The following is a 23,778-nucleotide window of genomic DNA, read 5'->3' as shown; positions in this document are numbered from 1 at the left end:
ACCAAATTATGGGAATAATCACCATACATGTAAATGTCAACGCAAATATATAATTAACATTTATTTAATAAAAATTAGATAATTAAAATGATTTCGAAAATAAAAGATCTTAAAAACAAAAAACAGCTTACATCTAGCAGACAAGTTTATATACGTTTAGAAAACCTTATTAATCTACCATTTTTGATGATTTAAATCAGTGTGTTTAATTTTTCTGTCAATAGAAAAAGCTAAAACTGTTTTAAGCGAACTTTGACTTCTGAAAAATTCTTTATAGCTTCGTCAAAATCAATGTTTATAGCAAATTAATATTTTTAACTTAGTCGAAATTAGCGTTCCATTTTCAGTGGAAAGGATTGCCAAAGTTGTTAAGTTTTACTCCGCTCATTGTTTATCGAAGATAGCTTTTAATCAGCATGAATTTCGAAAAGCTTCACTAAAAAGAAGCAACTGAAATACATCTGTCAAAAAAGTCTTAAGTGCAAAATATAAGGTAGGATTGATTCTTGGAAGTCAATTTCCCACAATGAACATTAGCGTTTTCAGTGCAGACTACTTTTTAGCTTCTTCCTTTTTTCATATTCCTACATAGAGTTAAGTTAAAAATTTAAGTTTCTTCGGAACCCCTTACTCCCTTGGTACGCTCCTGCTTCGGTGCAGCTGATGCTATGGCAAGCTTCTTTCAATAAATCCAGCATCTTAAATGAGCCATACAGAATCACCAAATAAGTATTCGTACTGCTGTGCAACAAAGCAAAAATTTTTAAAATACAAATTCCCATTTAATGATGTTACACTGTCATATTAGCAAAGTGCATAGGGTTCCCATAAACGTAATATATAGTTGCACAAATACACTGAAAAAAATCAAAGATCGAATCACAAAATAATCTTTACGAAAATGTCTTATAGAATTATATATTACAAAAAATCCAGTATTAAACTTCTTTAGAATCCTTTAGAATTATGGTTCAATTTTCTATAAATTTCGTCAGAGTTCTGTAGAATTTTATAAAATTTTAGCTATAGCTTCTATAGAGTTGTGTATAGACAATCTATAACGATTTGTGTAGAGAGAGATTCTATAAAAAATTTGTATAATTTCTGAAGGTTCAAAGCATAGATTCTTATATAGTTATATAGTGTGTATAGAATCAACTAATCGAATTTAACCGAAAATCCAGAAAATTGGGCCATGATTCTAAAGTATTCTAGATGAGTTTCCTTGCTTTAATTTTATGCAAAATATTCTATAGAAGCTTTTGAGCACTTAAAAGCATTATGAAATCGTCAAAATTTTCTTTTGGGATTGAAACGATAGAATTAAATTTTACTTTTTTAATAAATTTTTTAACCTAAATTTTGGAAAAATCTGTGAGTCAGAGAGAAGAAATAAAAGCTTTCAAAACATATGAGTGTTTATTTCCTAATAAAAATGCAATATTATATTTATAAAAATCATTTAAATAAGTATAAATACATTTTAAATGATAATTTAATTAAAATTAAGAAACACATCTCTTATCAGAGGTGCATATACAAATAAAATTAAAATTTTATAATCAACAGCACAATTATATTATTATAAACTGTAAGTGCCCTCCCTTAATGCGTGCTTTCGTGGTGCAACTGGAAGCATGTCCAACTAGCAATCCAAAAGTCTGAAGTTCGAATACCGGCGAAGGTATTCACGTTCCTTGCTTGGAAATAAACCTAATGACTCTATAAAACAAAAACAGTGCTGTTTAAAAAATTGCACTAAACATTACATAAATTTAGAAGCTAAAAAAATCAGAAACAATAATAATATTAAAAATAGTTCAACACTTAGTTACATCTTATATAAAACATCATAAATTGAAAATTCGTTTTGATTAGAATTTGAAAAACTTTAGAGATATCTACTGAGCATTATTATGTAAAAGTTTTATTAAATTTCTATCAGATTTTACAAAATAACATTTTTATAGAAATCTGTTCCATGAAAATTTTACGAAATTTCTGTAGAAATTTACAGAGAAGTGTTTCTTAACAGACTAATTTCCTATGATGTCCATCTATCAGAATTTCTATCAGCCTCTAGAAGAAATTTTGTTAGTGCAAAATCCTTCCTATTATCTAGGAGCAGATTGACCAAGTTTTGAATATAGCATAGGCCCTATCTATTTGAAAAAAGTTTGCTTATTGTGGATCGATAGAAAAAATTTGTTGCCACGAGCAAAACAAAACTGTCTACGGAAAGTAAAGAAAGGAAAGAAAAGAGCACGGGATAACAGCAGTGATAGAAGTAGATGTCATAATGTTTGTTTTCCTCCTCAATTGAATATAAACCAATATTTATAAACATTATTAAATCCTCTGTTAAACAAATAAATTGGTATATCATTATAAAAGTCAAGGGCACAGCTATTAATTTTCTATAATGCTATTTCTAACCTTAGATTCACAAGTTTTTAAAGTTTTATTTTATTCTTCTATTTAGAAAGTGTTCTTTTTACTACACAAACATTATTCTCTTAAAATATAGATAAATTGTTACTGGTATTTTACCATTATTAATACACTGGTTATCATAAATTAAGGAAAAATCACAAAAATCACGATTACTGAAAAAGTTACATGTAGAATTTTATGAAACTTACCCACAATATACAACACATAGTAAGGTATCAAATAACATAAAACGAAATTACCAAACAATTATGGTAGTATAGAAATTAGCACATGTATAAAATGAACAAATCGAAGACGTCAGTTTTCTATATATAGTAAAAGTACCTTCGATATGGAATATAATCGCCTCTAGAAGCATTCGATGTTACATTCAGCGATGTGTGATGCTTTTAATTATGCGGTCTATCAGTTCCATAGGAAGCGAGAGCCATTGCTCTTGCAAAGCAGTTGCAAGCGCGGCAAGGGCCTAAAGGGGGCGAATTGAGAGCAGCTAGACGTCTCCCTAAAGCATCCCAAATGTGCTAGATAGCATTCAAGTCCGGCGATCGAGCTGGCCACTCCATGCGCATAATTGTTTCCTGTTGAAGATAATCATTTACGATGCGAGCCCTGTGTGGTCTTGCATTGTCATCCTGTAACAGGAAAGCATCGCCTACTGCCCCGGCATATGGGGCCACATAAGCATCAAGGAAGGATGCCATCTCTATAAACATGAGCATTCACGGTTCTCCTTGGAAAAACATGTAGGGCTGTGCGTCCATCCAAAGAGATGCCACCCCAAAAACAGACACTGACTCTTCCGTATGCATCTCTTTCACGGATGTTTGACGGATGATAACGGGTTCCAGGTTCTCTCCATATCAAACAATGCCTACTATCGCGTTCTAGACTAAACCTGGACTCATCCGTAAAGAGAATAGCCCTCAATCGCTCAGGCGTCCAGTGGCATGTTGCCGTGCCCACTGCAAACGGTCCCTCCTATGGCGTGACTTGAGCAGCACGCAAATGGTTGTTCGCCTCGCATACAGACCATCTTTGTGAAGCCTTCTACACACAGTTGACGTTGACACCAACCTTCCGGTGGCTGTAGCAAGGGAGGATCTAAGAAGAGTTGGAGTAGCGATTGTATTCCTGAGTGAACATAATGTCAAATATCGGTCATCGGTGCTCGTCGTAGCAGTTGGCCGTCCTTGGCTGAACCTCCTAGGTGCCAAATCTGTGATTTGAAATTGCCTCAAAAGTCTAGGAACCACAGAAAGACTCATATTTAGCCATCTGGCCACTTCTGTTTGACTTTGTACTGCCTCTAGTCTCCCAATGGCTTTCTGTCGTAGTTCTGCAGGCATATGATACCTGGAGCTCATTGTTACGAAATGGCTATCTCAGATTTCTGATGTCACTATCACGCTTGCTCTCAAACATGGACTTTTATGCTCCTCGCAGATGAAGTATTCCGAGTGCAGCGCCACTAATTTGCATATTGGAGTTTTACTCAGCTAGTCTTACTTGGCAACATATTCAAATTTTACACGGTTTGGCTTATTATTGAGGGATTTATCGTTATTTTTGTGATTTTTCCTTAATTTATGATAACCAGTGTAATAGAAATTATTTCACACGTTTTGAATTATGAAAATTGAGTTTGAATTATTTAACCTGGAACATCATGCTCAGTAGAAATTTATACAGCTCAATAGAAATTCTTATGGAGTTTTATAACTAATCTTGCACAGAAATGCTTCTCTATAAAATTAAAAAAAAAATTTATAAAGCTTTCACGGAACAGAAATCTACAGAAATGTTGCTTTGCAAAATCATAAAGAAATTTATAACGCCTTTGTAGAATGGTACTGTATGAAGATCAAGAAAAACTCAAATTTCAGTCAAGGAGAGTTTTTGGTGTACTACAAGCAATATTTTTTTTAATTTTTAAATGCAAATTTTCTAACTTACATGTTTTACTTCAGCTCAAACCTGTAAACTTACATATTTACAGGTTTGAACTGAAAGCTTGTAAACGCGTATAATCAATCAATTTAAATCAGCAAATTTGTTAAAAAATTAAATTTTTGCTGTTAATTATAAAATTTTAACTCCTGAAATAAATGCTTTTAATTACTGCTTGTGTACCTTTGATAGGAGAAAGTTTCTTAATTTTAATTAAATTAACTGTTAGTACTGTACTTATTTTATTCAACTATTTTTTTTTAAATGGAAACGATAGTGAAAAATTTCAATAGGAAAAAAAAAATCACATTTGTTCCAAACGTTTTTATTCCCATCCCCATGTGATAGATCATTTCAGCATTTAGGCTAAAATATTCTAGTCAATAATAAAAAATGCAATTCAGTCTTCTTAGTTTCAAAAAAAAAAAAAATTTCCTTGATTTTATAACTCTTTTAAATACTCAAAAGCTTCTGTAGGATTCTTGGTAGAAAATTAAAATAAGAAAACTTCTTTAGAATTGCTTAGAATTATGGTCCAATTTTCTATAAATTGGATTTGATATTTTCAATAAAATTCTATTAGGCATTATGTCAGATTCTATACTTAGGATCTGCTGCCCAGACTGGAAAGTCGTTAGTGACTCTGACTGCCGTACCAAAGGGCCCGGTTTCGAATCCCGGAGAAAGTACGGATGCAATTCGTCCGTCCCATCCAAGGAGGTTAGACTTCCATGGTTCTATCAAAGGAGGCAATGATGGCAAGCGGTGTCTTCCTGTTTCCGCGAAATCATCAATCTTCATTAGCCCACCAGCGGCCGAGCGGTGAAGTCGCTGAACACTGGTAGTTCGGTCCGAGGTTCGAATCCCGCGAACGGGCTGGCTGCATGGGCGTTTTCGTGGTTTTCCCCATGTGTAACGTGTATACGAGCCAGTTTCCCTTAGAAAGTCCTCCACGAAGGCATCCCTCCCCTTAGGCAGACAGCCCTCGAGGCTTTGCCATAATCACACAACCAACCAACCAATCTTCATTACCCCCTTTCCAGGTTACATAGTGGTTACATAGTGGGAGACCGACTGGGCCTCGGCCTCTCCCAAAATGTAGGAAGGCAAAAAATTTTAGATTTATAAAAGGAATTTTTAAAAGAAATAATCGAAAAATATTTATGATCTCAGATCTTTGCATGAATGAAGCTAATACTGTATTAAAAAAGGGGAGAGAGAGATGTTCAACCTCTGCGCCGATTTTGTCAATGTACTAAAAGATTAAATTTCCTAAAGTAAAAATAATATTCTTCCAAAATTCTGCATAAAGGTGAGTTATAATAAAATCTTTCAGAATAAATAGTCGTTAAGAAAAGAAAGGTGGATTAAAAGAAAATGCACCTCAGTTATGGAGTCTATGTTAAATAATTCTGTTTTATATATACATGTATATATGCATATAATGAAATTGCTAATTATTATCAACTTATTTAATATCATTTCATTTTGCAATGTTCTTTTTCTATTCATCTAGCTTCTTTTTTAAGAGAAACTGTGCTTTGTGTGTCACTTGCAGTTCCAACTCTAAACGCGGCTCGTAATCAAATTAAATTTATTCCTATGGTCGCGATATTAAAATCTTCGGAAGCACTGGTTCAACAATTGTAACTGAATTCAATTAGAGTCAACTTCTTTAAGGCAACTATTAAGTGACTTTGGTTTATTGTGACGGTGGATATTTCAAAGATTGGTTAATGCGAGATGTGAAAATAATAGCTAATATTGTAACAGAATTACAAATAGAATGAAACTAAAGATTTCGAGCGGAGCCTAAACTAAAATGCAATGTCAAGATTAAGACTAACTTATTCACAAAGAAACTGTCTAGCTTTTCTTAATGACTTATCATGACAACCCCTGAGGCGTAATGGCAGACCGCACATTGATTTGAACAGTGTTAAACGAATGTGGCATACTGCGCATGCCCAGAAAACAATTTGGCGTAATTACTATATTGGCGCGATTTGAAAAGAAGATAAATACGGTATATGGTAGATGTATCGCCATCTAATTGTAAACAAATCTGGCGTTTAAATCTTCGTAGAATATAATGTAAATGTAAATTAATTACTGTGTTAAAATACTATTTTTTACTGTACTGCTCAAACAACTAGAAAGCTGAAATTATTGCGAAGTAATGTGAAGCAGTGTTTACATTCAAAATGTAAAATATAATACTTATGAAATTCTGCACATTCCTTTGGAACTGTACATATTTTAGTTCAGAAAAAGACTGAAATTTAGGATATATTAGTTGAAAATTTATTCATTATACTTTTAAGCAATAAAAACAATTCAGGATTTACCATACGTTCCATTCGTACATACATAAAGAAACACTGAAGAATATAACAAGTGCTTGCAAATAACACTGAAGAAATTTTACAATTCTTTAATCCTAGTTATTAAATTCTTTGAAATGAGAAAATAAAAGCGCGAATATACGTTAACAAACTAAGCGAGATACTCCAGTTTACAATTACTGAATTATAACATGTAAACAAATTACATTTAAATAACGAATTGTTACGAACATATGTTAACAAATATTAAATGCACTGTTATTGACAAATTAAAATGAAACATATATTAGAAAAATAAGCAAGTGCAATCGGCATGGACGTTAAAATAACTAATAAGCAAAGTTCCACAACATTGCAATTTTAAACATCACTCGAAGACACTCGACAGCCATGGAGATCACGAATAAGCTAACGCAGGGTTGCTTAGTCGCCAATATTTCTCCTCGCGCCAAAGGTACACCATCAAGCATACGCAGTAAGCGAAATTCGCTTAACACTGTTCAACTCAATGTGCGGTCTGCCATTACGCACCCCTGAGGAGCTGTCATGGAGGTAGGAAGTAAGATGGAGTCGCCCTAAACAAGTTTCTCCGTACCCTGCTCTGAAGCACCGGCGATCCCTACGTGGTGACCAAAACATTGGGTCATTTACCATTGAGTTCTATGGGATTTGACGCGTTCGGGTGTAAATATTTTGTAATTACGTCGCAAATATACATATAAATGTATATATTTTCTTTTTCTACAACACTTCAGAGTCCTAAGTATGTGAAAACAACATATTTTTAAACAACATTTCATTCTGAACGGAATTAAATTCTATACTTTTCACAGGACAGTTTTCTCAGAATGGTTTAATTTGAATGAAATATTTTCACAAGCTTTCGTTAATTACATTAGAAAAAAAAATTAAGGTAATTCGATTTTATTCCGTTAAGGTACAAAAATTAAGATCAAAATTTATTGTATTATTAATATTAAAATTATGCATTATTTCTTTTCTATTTATAGAGCTTCTTCCTAAAATACTTTCTTAAATATGACATGATTTTTTGGCTTCTTTTAAATCGAAAAATGTAAGTCAATTTATAATTAATGCTCTATTCGGTTCATTTTAAATTAGAGAATTATTAGGAATTAGCGAAATACTTTAAATAAGTATTTCGCTAATTCCTAATAATTAAATAGATATTGAATAGTATTTGACTTTCTCTGAACATTTCTGAAAGGGAATAAAATAAGTTTTTTTTTTTTTTTTTTTTTTTTTTTTTTTTTAAGTATTATTTAAAACTTGTACTGAGTTATTATAAAATGTAAAGGGAATAATTCTTTTAATTATACTTATCAGATTTTTTTTTTACCCTTCATTTCAACAATACATATTCCAAAACTCTTTATTACGTTCTTAAGTGCGCATCTCATAGCATTTGCTTTACAATACCTTTTAACAGATTGCTTTCCAATACGAACAATTCTTGCTTAAATAGTTTTATAACGTATTTGTCAACAGGATTTCAATTTATGTTTACAATTCAATATTAAGGTTATTATATATTTAGATAACATTTATAATCATTATAAATTAGATACATTTACTCATTAGATTTCTTCACAGTACTTTCACAGTTGTTTATAAGTGAATAAATTCTTCATTTCAAATACATTTATAAATAATTTAATGAATATTTAAGTATTTTGTCAAAGGCAGATACATGCTTTTTGCAAGCACGTGCATAAATACCCATACATATTTCCTATTTATCATTTCCGGCATGTGCAAATCTTTAATTTCTGTGCATTCACTATATTTTTCGTGTAAAGTAATTTACACTAATTTAGCATACACCCGAAAGTTTTACATAAAAAATATATATGAATATGATTTAAATGAAAATTATAAGTATTATTTTTAATACCCACTCAAAGGTCAGTTTTTCTTCAAAATTCCTCCACGATGGCATCTCTCTCTTTAGGCAGATAGCCCTTGCATGCGTTACTCTATTTAATAAAAACTGAATCTGACCTATGTGCCTAATTACAAATATTTTAACATACATAATTTTATATTTACATTTAGCCATCAAGTTTCAAACTTTTCAAATCTTCTAGAAAATAAATTTTGGCAGATATCTTTTAGCAATTTTCTTAAAATCTATATTTTTGTAGTGCAACAGCTTAGAATTTTATAAAACAAATTCATAATCAAAATCGCTGTTGTTAGTTATCGAAAAATAACCAAGATGTGATTTTTGCGTAAATGTCAGTAAACTATACAAATTGCTATTATCCATCACACTATGAATGTTTCACTGTCGTGTGTCGAAATACTATCAGAATCTTGTCAAGCGAGCTTCTGATTGTAAACAAAGAACACCCCGTCTGGTGACCCAAGCTTCAAAGCAGTGCTTCACTTCTAGCGCGGAATGGCCCCTCCTCCCTTTCCTACCTCCATGGGAGCTGTGGGACTGTACTCTCAGATTTCGCGGGAACACGAAGAATTTTGAAAAACGTAGAAAGAGGAATCGCGGAAACAGAACTAATTCGTGGCAAATCCATTACGTGCTTCCATAATAACCAGACAACCACGTCTGGCATTAGTGGTGGCCAATGCAAAAAATGTGCGCATATTTATAGAATTTCTGCACTAGTCTCTGTAGAATATGTATGTATAGCTTTACAGAATATCTATAGTAATTAGAAGCTATCGACAAAATTTTGCAGAATTCTGTAGAAGATCTTGTATCTAGTTTATAGAAAATTGGCCTTATAATTCTAAAGAATTCTAAAAACGTTTACAATGGATTTTTTATATACATCTATCACACATTTTCCTTAGGGTATACTTCTTAATTGGTGGCGTTTTCTCGAAAGCGCGTTTTAGGATATGTATTAGATTTATATATAGCATCATTCCAACATAGGTATTTTGACCATAAAGTCGGACTTTTTCTGAAATGGCATGCCAATTTTTTTCCATATTTCGATTCTACGATTCAAATTATGCCTAAATATTAAATTTTGTAAAATTTGGTGAGAAATTTACGGGAGAAATTCAAAAATTTATTTTGGCGTTTTTTTTTTTTTTTTCCCAGTTTTCGCCAAGAATAATTTACTTGGCGAACTTCTTAATTGATAGCAACCTATTTTCCTTTTCTTTCTTTTACTGTAGACGAGCGGAAAAAAAGTCATCGTTCGTACTTTCAAATCATTTTAACAAAGTGCGTATTAACGTTTGGCGTTATTATTGCTCAAAAAAAAAAAAAAAAAAAGGATGCTAAATTTCAAAACGCTCCACTATGTAAGTTCATGTATATCTTAGAAAATTTTGAATAAAAACTCTAATTTTTTGCAGGTGTGCCTAGAAATACATCTACTTTAAGATGATGTTAGAAATTTTATAGGTTTTAAATCAAAATTTTTTCGTAAAATTTATAAAAAATATTTTAAAACATAAATTTAAAAAATAAATCATAAAAAAAATGTGCGAATTATATTTGGATTAAGCCTAAATTTGGAATTCTGGAAGAAGGAATCAAGTAAGTTTAATAAAAGAAGAGCTATTAATAAATATATACAAGATTCAATTAACATGGAAGAGCTAAAATTTTTAAGCTAAAATTCCAAAAACTACTCGTGGGACTTTTACAAAACTTGGCAGTTTGGCATAATTTGAGTCGTACAATCGAAATATGAAAAAAAAATTGGCATGTCATTTCAGAAAAAGTCAGATTTTGTGTGGCTATAATAGAACAATGCTATATATAAATCTAATACATATCTTAAGTCACTATTTCGAAACAAGGAAAACGAAATTTGAATTTCATCAATCGGCCCAGTAGAATGAGAGATATAGGAACTGTCCCCCTTTTTTTTTTCCCTTGCCCAGTTACATTAAGGTATTTTCCCACTCAAATTACATACGGAGTTTTAAAATTTCGCCTCAATGTCATAAATCATTAATATAGAGAAGTTAAATAGCATAACTAATTCCCTATGCTAACTGTTCACAGAGCCAAAACAATATGTCAATTAAAAATTCAAAAAAAGAAAAGTAAAAGAAATTGCTTTTATTTTTTGTGACATACAAAATGGAAGAAAAGCAACGCAAACAAGAAAAATGTTGGTGATTCAATAGTACAGTCATTGTAAATGATGCTTGATATATATTATAATGGTTATAAATAATGCAGTTTAATAGAGACAAATTACACACACATATTTTTGCATGGGCATACAAACTAAGCTTTTCAGAATAATAGGCAACACTATTCATTAAACTTCAAAAGGAACTTGATTGTAAAGTTGATGATGCGGAAAAAAAAAAAAAAAGAAAAAAAAAGGGGGGGATTAAAGGTTATCGTGCAAAAATTTATAAAGGCTATTTACAAAAAGAAATTTCAATTACACGACTAGCAAACTACATCTTTTCTACGAAGTACTTAAATTGGGAGATCATTTTATAAGACACAAATGCATTATTATTAAAATGAAACATATGAATATAAAATGCGCTATTCAAATGCAAAGAAAGACAAACGCATCTGCAGCAAACGAAGACGAAATACAGTTTGCGAAAAAACTAATTGCATTTATAAAGAAAAATACTTGGATTTGAACTCTAATTTAGTTTTCAACAATTAGCTACAGCTTATTGTTTTTATTCTCTTTCAATTGTAAGTCTGTAAGGAATATAATCCTTACAGAAATGATTTGTTATGCTTACGAAAAGTTCTTATACATCTACACACGAATCAGATAGTTTTTAAACTTTGTTTCTTAACAGTGTTTTGAAAAAATGATTAAATAAAAAATACATATGAATTTATAAAGAGATTAAGCATTTAAGTGTAAAATAAATTACATCAGCTTGACTAGAGTCATTTAGCAAGATATTAAAATATTGCAGGTGTTGCAGAAGAATTTCCTGAGACTGATTACAGAAACTCTACACTGGTATATTAGAAATCATGCATTTCATAGGGATTTAACATTTGAGTCTAGATCTTTTCTGAAAACACTTCAAAAATATCAGAAATGGCACTTCAAAAATGTAAAAAAATGCGATGCAGCCGTTTTTCGAGTTGGATTTTTTTTCTTTTTTTATTTTACACAAATACTGTTAAAAAGGTAAAATTATTGTCAAAGATGGATGTGTATAAATATGAAACAACCTCCCTTCCTTTTTTAATGATCACAGGCTGATTCTTGGTTATTCGCAACAGGCCATTTAAACAAACTCTTATTATCGCACATCTTCGGTTTCTATCAGATTTAATCAAAAGTAGGGTTTCGTAATGCTGCTTTTGATTAATCGCATATAGAAAACAGTGAAAGCAGTGATGTTGAAGAAGGAAAATATCTCTAACTTGCAAAAAAAAAAAAAAAACGAAACAAATTGTTAAAAAAGAACACTTAATTTGACAGTGAAGATTGATCCAAATGAAGAAAGAAAAAGGTCACTTGACCGTTCACGAATCTATTTTGATTACTTTTTTGGGGGGAGGGGGGGAGTGATGACATCTGTACGTATGGACAGAATAAAGAACTCATTTTTTTTTTTTTTTTTTTTTTTTTTCCATAACGGATTGTAAAATGGATTCAGAAGGGAATTTTTTCGTGTCGTCTGTACATACGTATGATCTCAAATGAACCGGGAGAACGAAACACGTTTTCGAAACATATTAATCGACTTTTGCGAAGCTTTAATTCCTTTTTCTCTGACAAGTTCTTAATTGGAATTTCTGTAAAAGGACATTAATTACTATTTTTATATTTTTATTATCTTGTATTTTTCTCCTTTCGCATTTACATTTTTATTTTCAGAGTTTGTACTACTATGAATTCTTATTTTAATTTTGATATGTTTGGATTTTGTGTTAAACCTCTTATGCACGATTGCTAATATAAATATTGTTGAGGAATAACCTTGCTTTGACTCCAGTTTACTTTTAACTTTAGAATCTTTAAGTCTATTTTACTTTAAATCTTGCAGCTATAGTGCAGAACGGGTATAAAAATTGGCTTTTAATTTTAGCCTCTTATTATGTTTCTTTTTGTATTTATATATACCCATCCTGTATTCGGCTCAACGAGCTCAGTTGTTTTTGTGACTAATCTCGCTTGTCTGATATCAGCACAAGCCCACGAAATCCATGATGGCAAGGAGGAAAACATGCGCCTGTCGTTGACAACAGCCTTGGGCACCATAAGGTGACAATACGACAGGTAACATACAGTTCTGCCACCGAAGCGGGTACGAGGGTCACCCACCTCTCTTCCCCTACCATCAACCTCTCGAGAGGACTTTAAGCTAGCCGTATATTTTGAGTGCTCCCCATGCCGCACAAACAGTATGCATTTACAAATATCCATACCTTCTCTGGGATTAGAAACCAGGCCCTCCAGTACGGCAGTCAGAGTCACTAACCTTTCTCTTGGTAGGGCAGATTCAATTATTTTTATTCTTACAGTTGGTAAATTGCGCAATTTTTGCTTTAAAAGTGACTAAATTATGTTGTTGCGGTTATGGTTTTATGCCTTTAATTAATCTGCATGCAGTAATTTTAGAATCCTCAACATTTTAAAAGTTTAAGTGTCGCTCGGCCTAATGTGGTAGGCAGGCTATTTGTTTACATTTGAAGCTGTTTACAGTGAATTCAGTTAGTGTGCCAATTTCAGTGTTTTTTTTTTTTTTTTTTTTCCCAGTGGGACCAGAAATCACGTGCTCGAGCACCGAAAATTTTGTCTTTGTACCCTTTGGCCGAATGGCTTGTTTTTGCGTAGGAACTTTGCGTAGGAATGGCTTGTTTAAGTTTTCCTGTATTTTACAATCTTTACAAGAAAATTTTACAAGATGTTTTAAATTTTTATCTATTTTGGCCGTGAGGCGAAGCGAGAACTTAATTGATTGAATGAGAAATATATCTCTACCAAAATTCGAGGAAATAAGTTTAAATGAAGTGCAGCACACAATGTATATAATTTAACAGGCCATACAAGAAAATCATGTGGTGTCCACATCAGATATTTCCTTTTAATTACAACGATATTTAGGTTTTTTAAAATTATACATACTTTCTTAATCTGAAATATACCTAACACATTTTTTCCGTAGAATGTTAACTTCGTGAAATGCAGTTTTGCCGTACGCGCAATGTGTTTATGGAGTAACTCCCATGTTCGGCAAGGGTTAAGTGTACTTCGCTGTAGAATATTGATCGGCCCAACTATCGCAACTAGTTACCCTTTAGGTAACATAAAACTTGTAGAGACATTAGGATTTTTGAAAGCAGACAAGAGGAAAAATTAGCAACCGTTTTCGCCAGGAATCGAACCACAGACCTCTGAAATATCGGCTCAATGTACTGACCACTACACCACAAAGGCACGCTAGTAAGGCGGGAGTAATACCTTATAAACTAACAGAAACCACTTTTCCGTTTTCGAATCAATAAATCTGCACTAGAACGCGTGTAGAACTCAATCATCCAAAATAGAAGGTGAAGAATTTCAGAAATTTGCATCTTTTCAAGCAGGACCCGATTTACATAACCTGCAAACTTAGGCAGAATAAAAGCCTAGAGCTTTTTCAAGAGCCCGCCTTTTTCCCCTTCGTGATCCTTTTATGGGGAATTTAGGCTTAACGACTAGGCTTTGTGGGCTTAGGCAGCAATCAGGCTTTGTGTCCGAGTGATGACTGGAAATCATCTTAAGACTGAAATTATTTTAAAGAGAGATCTGACAAGTTTCTTGTAACACGTTTCTACTCGCACCTTGCAGATGACAGTAGTCCTTCTCTTTACTCCGTCTCAGTTATGATTCCCTAGGGCAGTGGTCTCAAACTCAAACTGCATGCGGGCTAAATGCACGATCTGAAAGTAGATAACAGGCCGCAATTAAAAAAGAACGATTGAAAGAAAAAAAAATTTTTTTTTTTTTTGGTTTGTTAACAGAATAAATCTTGTTAATTTTGCTAATTAAATTTAAAAAACTTTTTACTATATATTTGTCAACCATACATGTAAAACGAATGCCAAAAAATCAAATTTATACTCATTTTCTGCATAAAATCTACAAGTTGGTATTTGTAAGAAATTTCTGTTGGTCACAATTAGCAATTCAAAAGCGTTGACAGCTAAATATTAAAATTTTCACACTCACATTTATTCAAATAAATGTAATATATTGAAGTAATTGTTAAGTAACTTACTTTTAATTTTAAAAAATATATATATACGAAAACTTCCCAAGAGGATCAAAAACTGAGGATAAATAATGAAACATATTCTTTTCTTAAATTTATTAAATTTTTGGTATGTAATATTTGTATGCTATTATTACATTATAATTATAATAATCATAGTATAATTACAGAGTCTGACTTCCTTTGATAGCATGAACTAGTGTCAAAACTAGTACATTTGTAATGAGTTAACGCTGAGGCTAACGATAAAGACGCAGTCTTTAGAAAATTAAAAATTAACATTTTTATGAAATCAGAAATTTAATAGAAGAGCACATCTCGTGTTTTGTATTGACACAAGTGTTGACAAAACTCAGTCAATACTTGTGGCGAGAAAACTTAAAATAACAATCAGTTTAAAATTTAAATAAGCTAGAAGTCAAGGACTACACAGTTCAAATTAAGGCAAAACTGGCTCACAAATCTAACTGTAAGTATTCAAATATTCGGCAGCAATAAGGCAATACCGAGCATGTCAGGCTCTCAGAACTAAGAGAAACGTAATGAGCACGCACACCGGCAGAAACATGCTCTGTCTTGCAGTCTAACAGCATCAATTGAAATACTCAATCTAATTTGCCTTTTGGTGAGGAAACGGAAAGAAAAGTGACAGTAAAGATCTAAATCATAAAATAACTGATTATGCAATAATAATAATAATAATAATAATCTTACATAATACTTATATGTAAATAATAATAATAACAAAAACATTTGTTTGCAAATAATAATAAACTTCTTTGTTTCTTACTACACCTTTCAGCTCCTACATCTCATGGCGTTTAGATTTTTGTAAGGTTTATTATCTTGGAGAAAAATAGCAGACGTATCTTCATCACAAATTGTAAATACTCATCGGCGGCCTGGTTCTGTTCGTAGATTTATTAATTTTCGACTATGAAAAAAGTGCTGTTCACCTGTAAATGTGCTTCCGAACAAAGCGAATATTCTTATTGCAACAATTCATAGCTGAGAATATTTTTCCTTTCAAAGTACTATGTATAACGTGTATACGAGCCAGTTTCCCTTAGAAAGTCCTCCACGAAGGCATCCCTCCTCTTAGGCAGATAGCCCTAGTGTGCTTTGCCATAATTAAATACACCAAACACACCAAACACCTTTCAAAGTACTAATAAAAATTAATCAAATCTGTGTCTTCAAAATCTTTTAATAAGTTTTATATCACAGTTTAAATTAATTAGCTCCATTTCTAGATTTTCAGGAGAAATACTCTAGTTCGTTTTTAATAAAAAAAATATTGTAAAAGTGGATTCCAAACCATTAAAATCTTAAACTTTTTCTTCAAATTCCTGTCATGACAATGCTATTTAATTTACGGGAAATGTACTTGCGGGCCGCATAAAATTGGTTCGTGGGCTGTATACAGCCTGGGGTTTGCTAGTTTGAGACCATTGCCGTAGGGGATGGGTTCAAGGATCCACCCATCTCTTTTTCCCTACTACCAAACTACTCGAGAGGATATTCGGCTCGGCGTGTATTTTAACTACTTCCAAGCTGGACAGATACTATATATAAAACTACATATATAAACTTACTATATATAAACTTACATACAACCAAACTATCTCCAAGATTCAAGCAATGGTACAATGATACGGAAGCCAGCAACGCTAACCACTACACCAATCAAGACTACATCAAAATTTATTAATCCCTTTATCCCAGATGGGTGACAAAAAGGGTGACAGAACAACCAGTAGTTAGAAAGGGAGAAGCAAACAATAAAGGTTGAAAACCAGTGTTCTAAATGTATGAACAGGGTCCAATTAAGAAAGCTCTGAGGTCCTACTTCCTTACTGGGGAATCCACTGTTCAATTCCAGTATCTCCGAGAGAAAAAACAAAGGAGTTCTAGGTTAATTTTTTGATTATAGACGAGGTCCTACGGGTTTAGGCGGACATCAGGCTCTGAGTGAAATCTATTGCATTCCACTTTTAGTTTTCAATCTTATAATATTCCCAGTACTTTTTGCGCTAAACGCATGTATCCGTGAAGAGCCGAATGCAGAGTGTCATGTAGCTTTTTCCCGTAATGGTAAACAACGTCTTTCACATCAACAGTATTTTCTGCGGGAGGATAGGCATAAACTACAGTTTCGGGTGCTACTAGAATCTTTTGTGACTTGGGTTCTTCACTGTCGCTGTCTTCAACGACAGCAGGCTGTTGCACGATGACTTTTCCGGCTTCTCCATTGTCTTCAACAATAACAGGCTGTTTCATGATTACTTTCTTGGGTTCTCCATTGCCTTCAACGAGGACAGGCTGTCGCACGACGATTCTCCTGGATTCTTCACTGTTTTCGATTGCAGTAGGCTGTCGAACGATGATTCGTCTCCTTTTGGCATTACGATGGCCATGAAGAAGTACCACTTTGCTTTGCCTTACGGATGTACCTTCATTCTCTTCTATGTCGTAAGCTTGATCTGTTTGTATAATTTCTCGTGGTACGATCTGTCGTATTATTTTGAATGGTCTCCTTTCAGTCGTTCTGGGCTCAACTGGCTTATGTTCATATTCTATAAGCAATCGATGAGAATCAGCCTGGACTGTAGTAAGCAAAGTAACAAATATCTGAAAAGGAAACAGATTAAATTGGATAACCAGGTTTGATTTTTGTTTACTCAAATGTAACATGAATAAAAAAAAAAAAAGTCTATTGTGAATTAATTAAAAAACGGAACAAGAAATACATAGAGTTTTGCTGAATTCCGAAAAAAAGGAAATATACGTACATAATCTAGGTTTTTCTGTTTTTTTTTTTTTTTTTTTTTTTTTTTTTTCCCGTCACGTTTTGTTATTCTTACAACATAAGTAAGTTTTATGTTAATTAATCGATTACTATGATTTGAACCGTTACTATAACTTCTTTCCGTAGTTCTCACCAGAAAAAAAAATTAGTTGAGTATTTATGCCAACAGTTTGAATGTTTTAGAGATGGTGCTTTTGAAAGTCTCGTTCGCAGACACGACCTATCACCAGCTCTGCCAAAATTTATTCCGGCTTTACCCATTTTGATAGCCGACGTTAAATACGCGCCCTTAAATAACTGAGCCAACTTAAGCAGGTCATTTGTGTAATCTCCGACTTAATTTTGAATTTTAAACCGTGTTATTTTAATTACATTCAAGTGGCGGAGTTTTTTTGTAAGCGCGAGTGATATCTCCTGTTAAATAGAGTTATAAGGTGATATCTCCTGTTAAATAGAGTCATTTTCTCCTTTCTTTCCGCATATTTTGAACTAGAAGAGTGCACTAGAAGTACGCTCGACGCATATTCGGGAGCTCGAATCTCGCCCGGCAGTTTGAATCCCGATGACAGCATTGTACATTTTTCACATTCCTGCGTCGATATAACCTAATGACTCTACAAAGTTAACAAAAAGGTTATTTTAACCATCGTCGGACTTTGCCATCTTCAGTCAGATTAGAACGATAACTCGTTTATCACTCTAGTAACGTTTGAAGGACATAAATTTAAGTTTCTGCAGAAGTAAAATTCTACACATCAATCATTTATTCACAGCAAACTGATAGATCTAAACGCTTTTGCTGTTCCTTGGTTATGAGACCTTTATTTAGCTTTCAAATCACAACAAAATATTTTTTACTTATGCAAAAATATAGTAAAGAATTATCTCATTCATCAGTGCATGCTCTTGTCGCGTAAGTGGTTAGCTAGCAATTGGAAGATCTGTGGTTCGAATCCGGCGAAAGCTTAGCTGATGTTTTCAAACCTCGCTATAGTATGGATCAATTTATTTCTCGCCTCCAAACCTTCTCAGTTAAGTTTATATTAATTTTTATATATATATTACTTTTCAGTATATAGTAGTCGTTTGCGTGGTCAACCGACTGATAGTTTTTATAAAAATGTCTGAGATGCACATTATATACGACTTCCTTGTTCTGTTATTAAATGATACACAATTTTGCTGCACTTCATTTAAGCTATTTTCTTCGAATAATTCTAACTTAATTAACCGATTCTTCAAGGCAAATCTTAGGTTTTCATAACGATCATAAAAATTTCCCAAATAAAGTGTAGGAACTGGGAAGCACTTTTAAACCGGGTAATGTAAACACACATATATATATTTTTTATATTGTTGATTGCAATAAAAAAGGGAGGTGCACAACTAGATGTTATAGCAGTCCCATATACAAAATTTGAACCTTCTACACCTAATCGTTTGTGAGTTATGCGAGAGTCATACGTTCGTAGGTACATAGAGACGTTATGAAAAAAAAATCCATTTGAATTCATTTTACAATACGTCTTCAAATAATTCTGAAGGGTGTGACGTTCAATGGAACAAAAGGGGCTAATAATTAGTAGAAAAATATGTATTTGACCCATTGTTGTCTTTTGTTCCACTTTATGTCACACCCTTCATAATTATGTTTGCGATATTCTTCCAGTTAACGTGGTTTGCGACTCCATGTTCTATGGCAATTTTTCATCCATTTGATGCCTATTATCACCCCTTTGAATTTGTCGTTCGAATTAGGAAGCACCGTGTATATATAATGATTTTAATGAATGCAGTTAGTAATTAATACTAATAGAGGTGGGAAGTGTCATTATTACTTTTAAGGTGCTTGGAATGGCTTAGGCAACGCCTGGACGAAGTCCGATCCTGTGGTAACGGATAAGTAGTAAATTATATTCTTTTGTCTGGCATATATGTTCAAATGAAGCGTGAATTGCCCAAGACAATTCCTGTGTGAGTCGTAACGTAAGCCAAATCAATTCCATCCCAAAGTCAGTTAATCCTATTATACCGATAAAAGAAGGTGGCGAACTGCTGAAAACAAACACAACTGCTGAAAACAAACACAGAGCGGCGGTGTGACGTCAGGAAGGTTAAGATGTTTAAGTTGTCAGTGAATAACAGACAGATGGAATATGAAAGGAAAATTAAATATGATACGCTTTTCCGAATGACAAACACATTGGTGCGTGGAAAAGTATTGTATTTCCCGTAATAGCAACACAGTGGTTTTAAACAGCGAAGTCTGTTAATCTACGTGAGGTTTCCGATTTCTTGTGTTCATTTGCAGCGGCATAGCTAGAGAAGGGCGATTCTCTCCAGGCGGGGCATTTCTTGGGCTGGCATTTTTTATGTGAAACATATTATAGGAGATGGACGTATGAATGTTCGGAGCAAAAAGAATATTTAAAATTTCTTGTTTACAGAAATATTCACGACTGTTATCTGTCCAAAGGATTAAATGTGTTCTTGGAGGACTAGAGTTCCCCACAAGGAGCTAAAAAATAACACACGGTTCATATTCACATTATGAAAGGAGCACTGGTTCTTATTCACAATATGAATGCGCGAACACACGTCACTTACTCTGCGTTATAAGTAAGGTACCACAAAAGGTTACCAGCCTGTTGTTTGGATTTGATATCAGGTCGAACTACCATTATTGTCATCTACCCTCTCAATCACTGGTCAGATAAAGAATCACGAGATGCCAAATTGTAATACGAAGCAGATTTGAGGGGAGAATTATTTTTACACTAAACAGAATAGCCAAAGAATTTACAAAGAGACATGAACAGTTTCCCTCTCTTTCTATGCTTTCCTCACTCCACTGAAATGTTTGAATGAAAACTACGAATTACAATTAAATTATGATCTTAACAACATAAATAAGTTCCTCTCAGAGAGAAAAATACCCCAGAGTTGTATTTCTCTTACTGCTTTGGAAAACGGAACCGAAAACAGGAATGCTTTGAAATTTTACAATTTATTCTAAAATACAATCTTCAAAACGAAATCTCAAACATAGTAATTCTGCTTCGAATTTTCTTCAAAACTGCTTTAGTTTTACTCGCTTTGAGAGGAATTTTTCCAGATACAAATCGGTTAAGAAGTAACTAAGGCGTAAAAATGAGAGTCATGAGTTTAATAAATATTGTACTGTTCAGAGAAGAGCAAGTGCAGTAATTGAAACAAACTTCTAGAATATTATCGACGATTTTACTAACAGAAAAACAAGCAAAGTTGTCATCGTTTAATATTATCAAAATAGCCGTGGACAAACGTAATTATAATTAAGCGCTGCAGTATCTACACTTATTTTTTCTTTATTTTAAGCCTAACTTGTTGTAAGAGAACAGACATCCAAATATCCCTTGTAATGAAATTATTTGTTTATAAATGTAAATGAGTAACTCATATAATAATTCGAACCCTCCAAATTTTTGTTGAAATGTTTCGGTTGATAATGTTTATCGCTATAACTTTTCGTTTTAAATGAAAATACATCGCAAGAATTACAGAATGCATTTGCATCACAAGAACGCATTTGGAACTTTATACTTGTTTAACAAAATATATTCACAGTTCCATACCTGAAGTGAACATGTCAGGATGCCATAAATTCTATTATAAATTTTATGGCTCATCTTTTGAAAGATTAAAAATATTCGAACTATCCACAAAAATCCCTTATCTAAAGCGTTTAATGATCTTCGATGCAATAAAATAATAAAAATTACGTAGAATTGTTGAAAATGTAATGATGTCTGGACTACATTCGGAACTAGCATCAAGGAATCTCAGATTTATTTGACTAAAAATCAAACAAGACCTCAACATAAGTGCTATAGAACGTTCAGTAGTCTTAGAACAGGGTTTTGTGATAAAATTTAACCTTGAAGCTTTTTGAGAGTCATTTAGCTCTCAGGGCTTAAATAAGCAATCAAAGAGAAAAAATTCTTCATTACCAGCAAAACAAGGAAAATCAATAATAAGCAAAGTTATATGACATTGGAATAATGTCATATTTGAAGAAAAGGCACAACTTAATATATTTAGTTCGTACAGATGAAATGATACTTAGCAAAATCCAAATAAAGGACTGAATCCGAAAAACCTGTTGCCTAGGAACGGAGTAGGAGTATAATACATTGAGTATGTTTCACTACCTTTGGAATAAGAAATTTAGTGTTTCAATATAGTGTTTCGAAAAAAAAAAAAAAAAAAAAAAAAAATTGGATTAGTATAAACGTATAAATATTCTTAAGGAAAACCTGAAATCATCAGTAAGAAGAGTTAAAATGCAGAGGCATTCAAGTTTCATTAGGATAACGATCCTAAATATGCAGCCCTAAATGTTTACTTGTGATTATTATGCAATGGTCTCGAAGTTATCAAAACTTCTCCGTATTCTCTGGACTTAAATTCTGTGGAATTCGTATGACGTGCATTGAAGAAATTATAAATCAATATGAAATTTTTTTCAAAAGCTCAGTTAAAAGTAATTTTTACGTAGGAATGGAGCAAATGGAGCATTCTTATTCGAAAAAATTAGTAAAATCCATGCTAAAGGGCAAGAGTAGTGTAATTTTAGTTAAAGGATATTTCGTGAAATATTGAATGTTTCGCTCAATTTTTATGTCTTTATTAAACATGAACCGTTTATTCAAAATGTCAGAATACTCATGTGAATTTACTTTTAGAACTTTTTCAATAATTTTTTCAACCAAAAACATTTTGAATAACTTTTTTTTAAAATAAGTAAGTTTTAAAATAGATGATCAATGTTATAATGGGAAAGAAAAATGGTCATTTTACTGAGGAGTCAAAATAGTCATTTTGCATGGGAAGAAAAAATAGCCATTTAGTGATTGATATTTTCAAATAAAACTGAAAATCACAAGAGTCCGAAAACAAATGTGAGCCACTGCACATGTGAGATGCTTTATTATTTAATAACAGTAAAAAGTACTTATGGCGGCTGCCTGCGCAAATGACTAATTTTTACAATAAAGCTTCAATGAAAAAATGGTAAAATTAGGCTAGGCTTATTAGGGGTAATGCTTTATTTATTCTATTTATAAATTTTTATCCTCCATTATTAGATGACTCATTTAAAATATTCAAGAAATTACTTTATTTCAAAATTCCGATTTTGGGCTAACAAAATATATAATTAAAACCTCCATTGTAATTTAAATTCTTTTCAGTTAATAATAAGTTAATAACTATAATATCAGACAATTTATTGCAATTATAATCATTATAAATCATAAATGGATAATAACTGCTGAAAATTTTACTTACTTCTATGCAGATTATATTCAGCATGTTGCATTTGCTTCTGAAACGGCTAACACCGAAAATTTCTATGAATCTAAAGCTCAACATTTTATATAGATTTCGTCGGATATGCACGAAAGGTTTTTATGAAGCTTTCTTTCTCTACCAAATAAATATTCTATGGCCTTGACGGTCCAACCTGAGAACAATTCATTCGCTCCGCTGAGCGTAAAATTGAAGACAATTAACTGATCACGATCGTATTTACGAGGAGCAGAAGCTTATTTGAGCTAACGATTAAGAAATTTTTATCCAAGGCTTGATCATATATGCATGACTCGCATTTTTGTACTTAATTTATAGTTTTTTTACTATTCAGGAAGGATTTTTTTAATTATTATTATTATTCTCGATCATAAATGTGTGATTTGTATCTTGTAGTTAGTTTATAATTTTTTATTCTTCTAGAAGTTAGAAATCAGCTATAGTCTCTATTATTAAATAACTAGCCGCAAATATATTTCTATTTAGACATCTCATAACTTAGACGCATTTTCATTTAAATAAATTAGATTAAAAAGTAGAAAAATATTCTTAACTATGTCTATTGCTTTTAAATCGTTTAGTTTAATACTCAGTAACAGACATTTTAAAAGTAAATGTTAAATAAAAACTCATTGGCGTAACAGCCCTAGGGGGCCAATGCCTGCAGTACCC

The 23,778-nt window shown here is 32.5% G+C and overlaps 1 protein-coding gene across 3 annotated transcripts; it reads right to left on the bottom strand.

Annotated features, from left to right (window-relative positions):
- Nucleotides 1-1,393: 1,393 nt before the first annotated feature.
- On the bottom strand, nt 1,394-23,220 carry LOC118185896 (uncharacterized). 3 transcript variants are annotated; one of them, XM_085823873.1, is made up of 4 exons: nt 23,086-23,220; nt 15,744-17,579; nt 14,518-14,616; nt 1,394-1,722 (listed from the first exon to the last, which is right to left on the bottom strand). In XM_085823873.1, exons 1-2 carry the CDS (start codon nt 23,167-23,169, stop codon nt 16,956-16,958), a joined length of 708 nt encoding a protein of 235 aa, XP_085679999.1. In that variant the 5' UTR covers nt 23,170-23,220; the 3' UTR covers nt 1,394-1,722; nt 14,518-14,616; nt 15,744-16,955. The 3 variants fall into 3 exon arrangements, with proteins under 3 accessions (XP_085679999.1, XP_085679998.1, XP_035211732.1); XM_085823872.1 differs by having other exon boundaries at nt 14,518-17,579; XM_035355841.2 differs by lacking the exon at nt 14,518-14,616.
- Between the last annotated feature and the right edge of the window lie 558 nt (nt 23,221-23,778).

Source organism: Stegodyphus dumicola, chromosome 9, assembly GCF_044657685.1.
Source record: "Stegodyphus dumicola isolate Sdum_Otavi_A_Nest chromosome 9, ASM4465768v1".
Taxonomy (NCBI): Eukaryota; Metazoa; Arthropoda; class Arachnida; order Araneae; family Eresidae; genus Stegodyphus; species Stegodyphus dumicola.
This window is presented reverse-complemented; position numbering and strand designations above follow the sequence as displayed.

Coding starts and splice junctions, on each gene's coding strand:
- LOC118185896 (XM_085823872.1), bottom strand. CDS start 23,169: ATGTTGAGCTTTAGATTCATAGAAATTTTCGGTGTTAGCCGTTTCAGA. Junction 17,580..23,085: donor TGAATATAATCTGCATAGAA/GTAAGTAAAATT, acceptor TTTCCTTTTCAG/ATATTTGTTACTTTGCTTAC.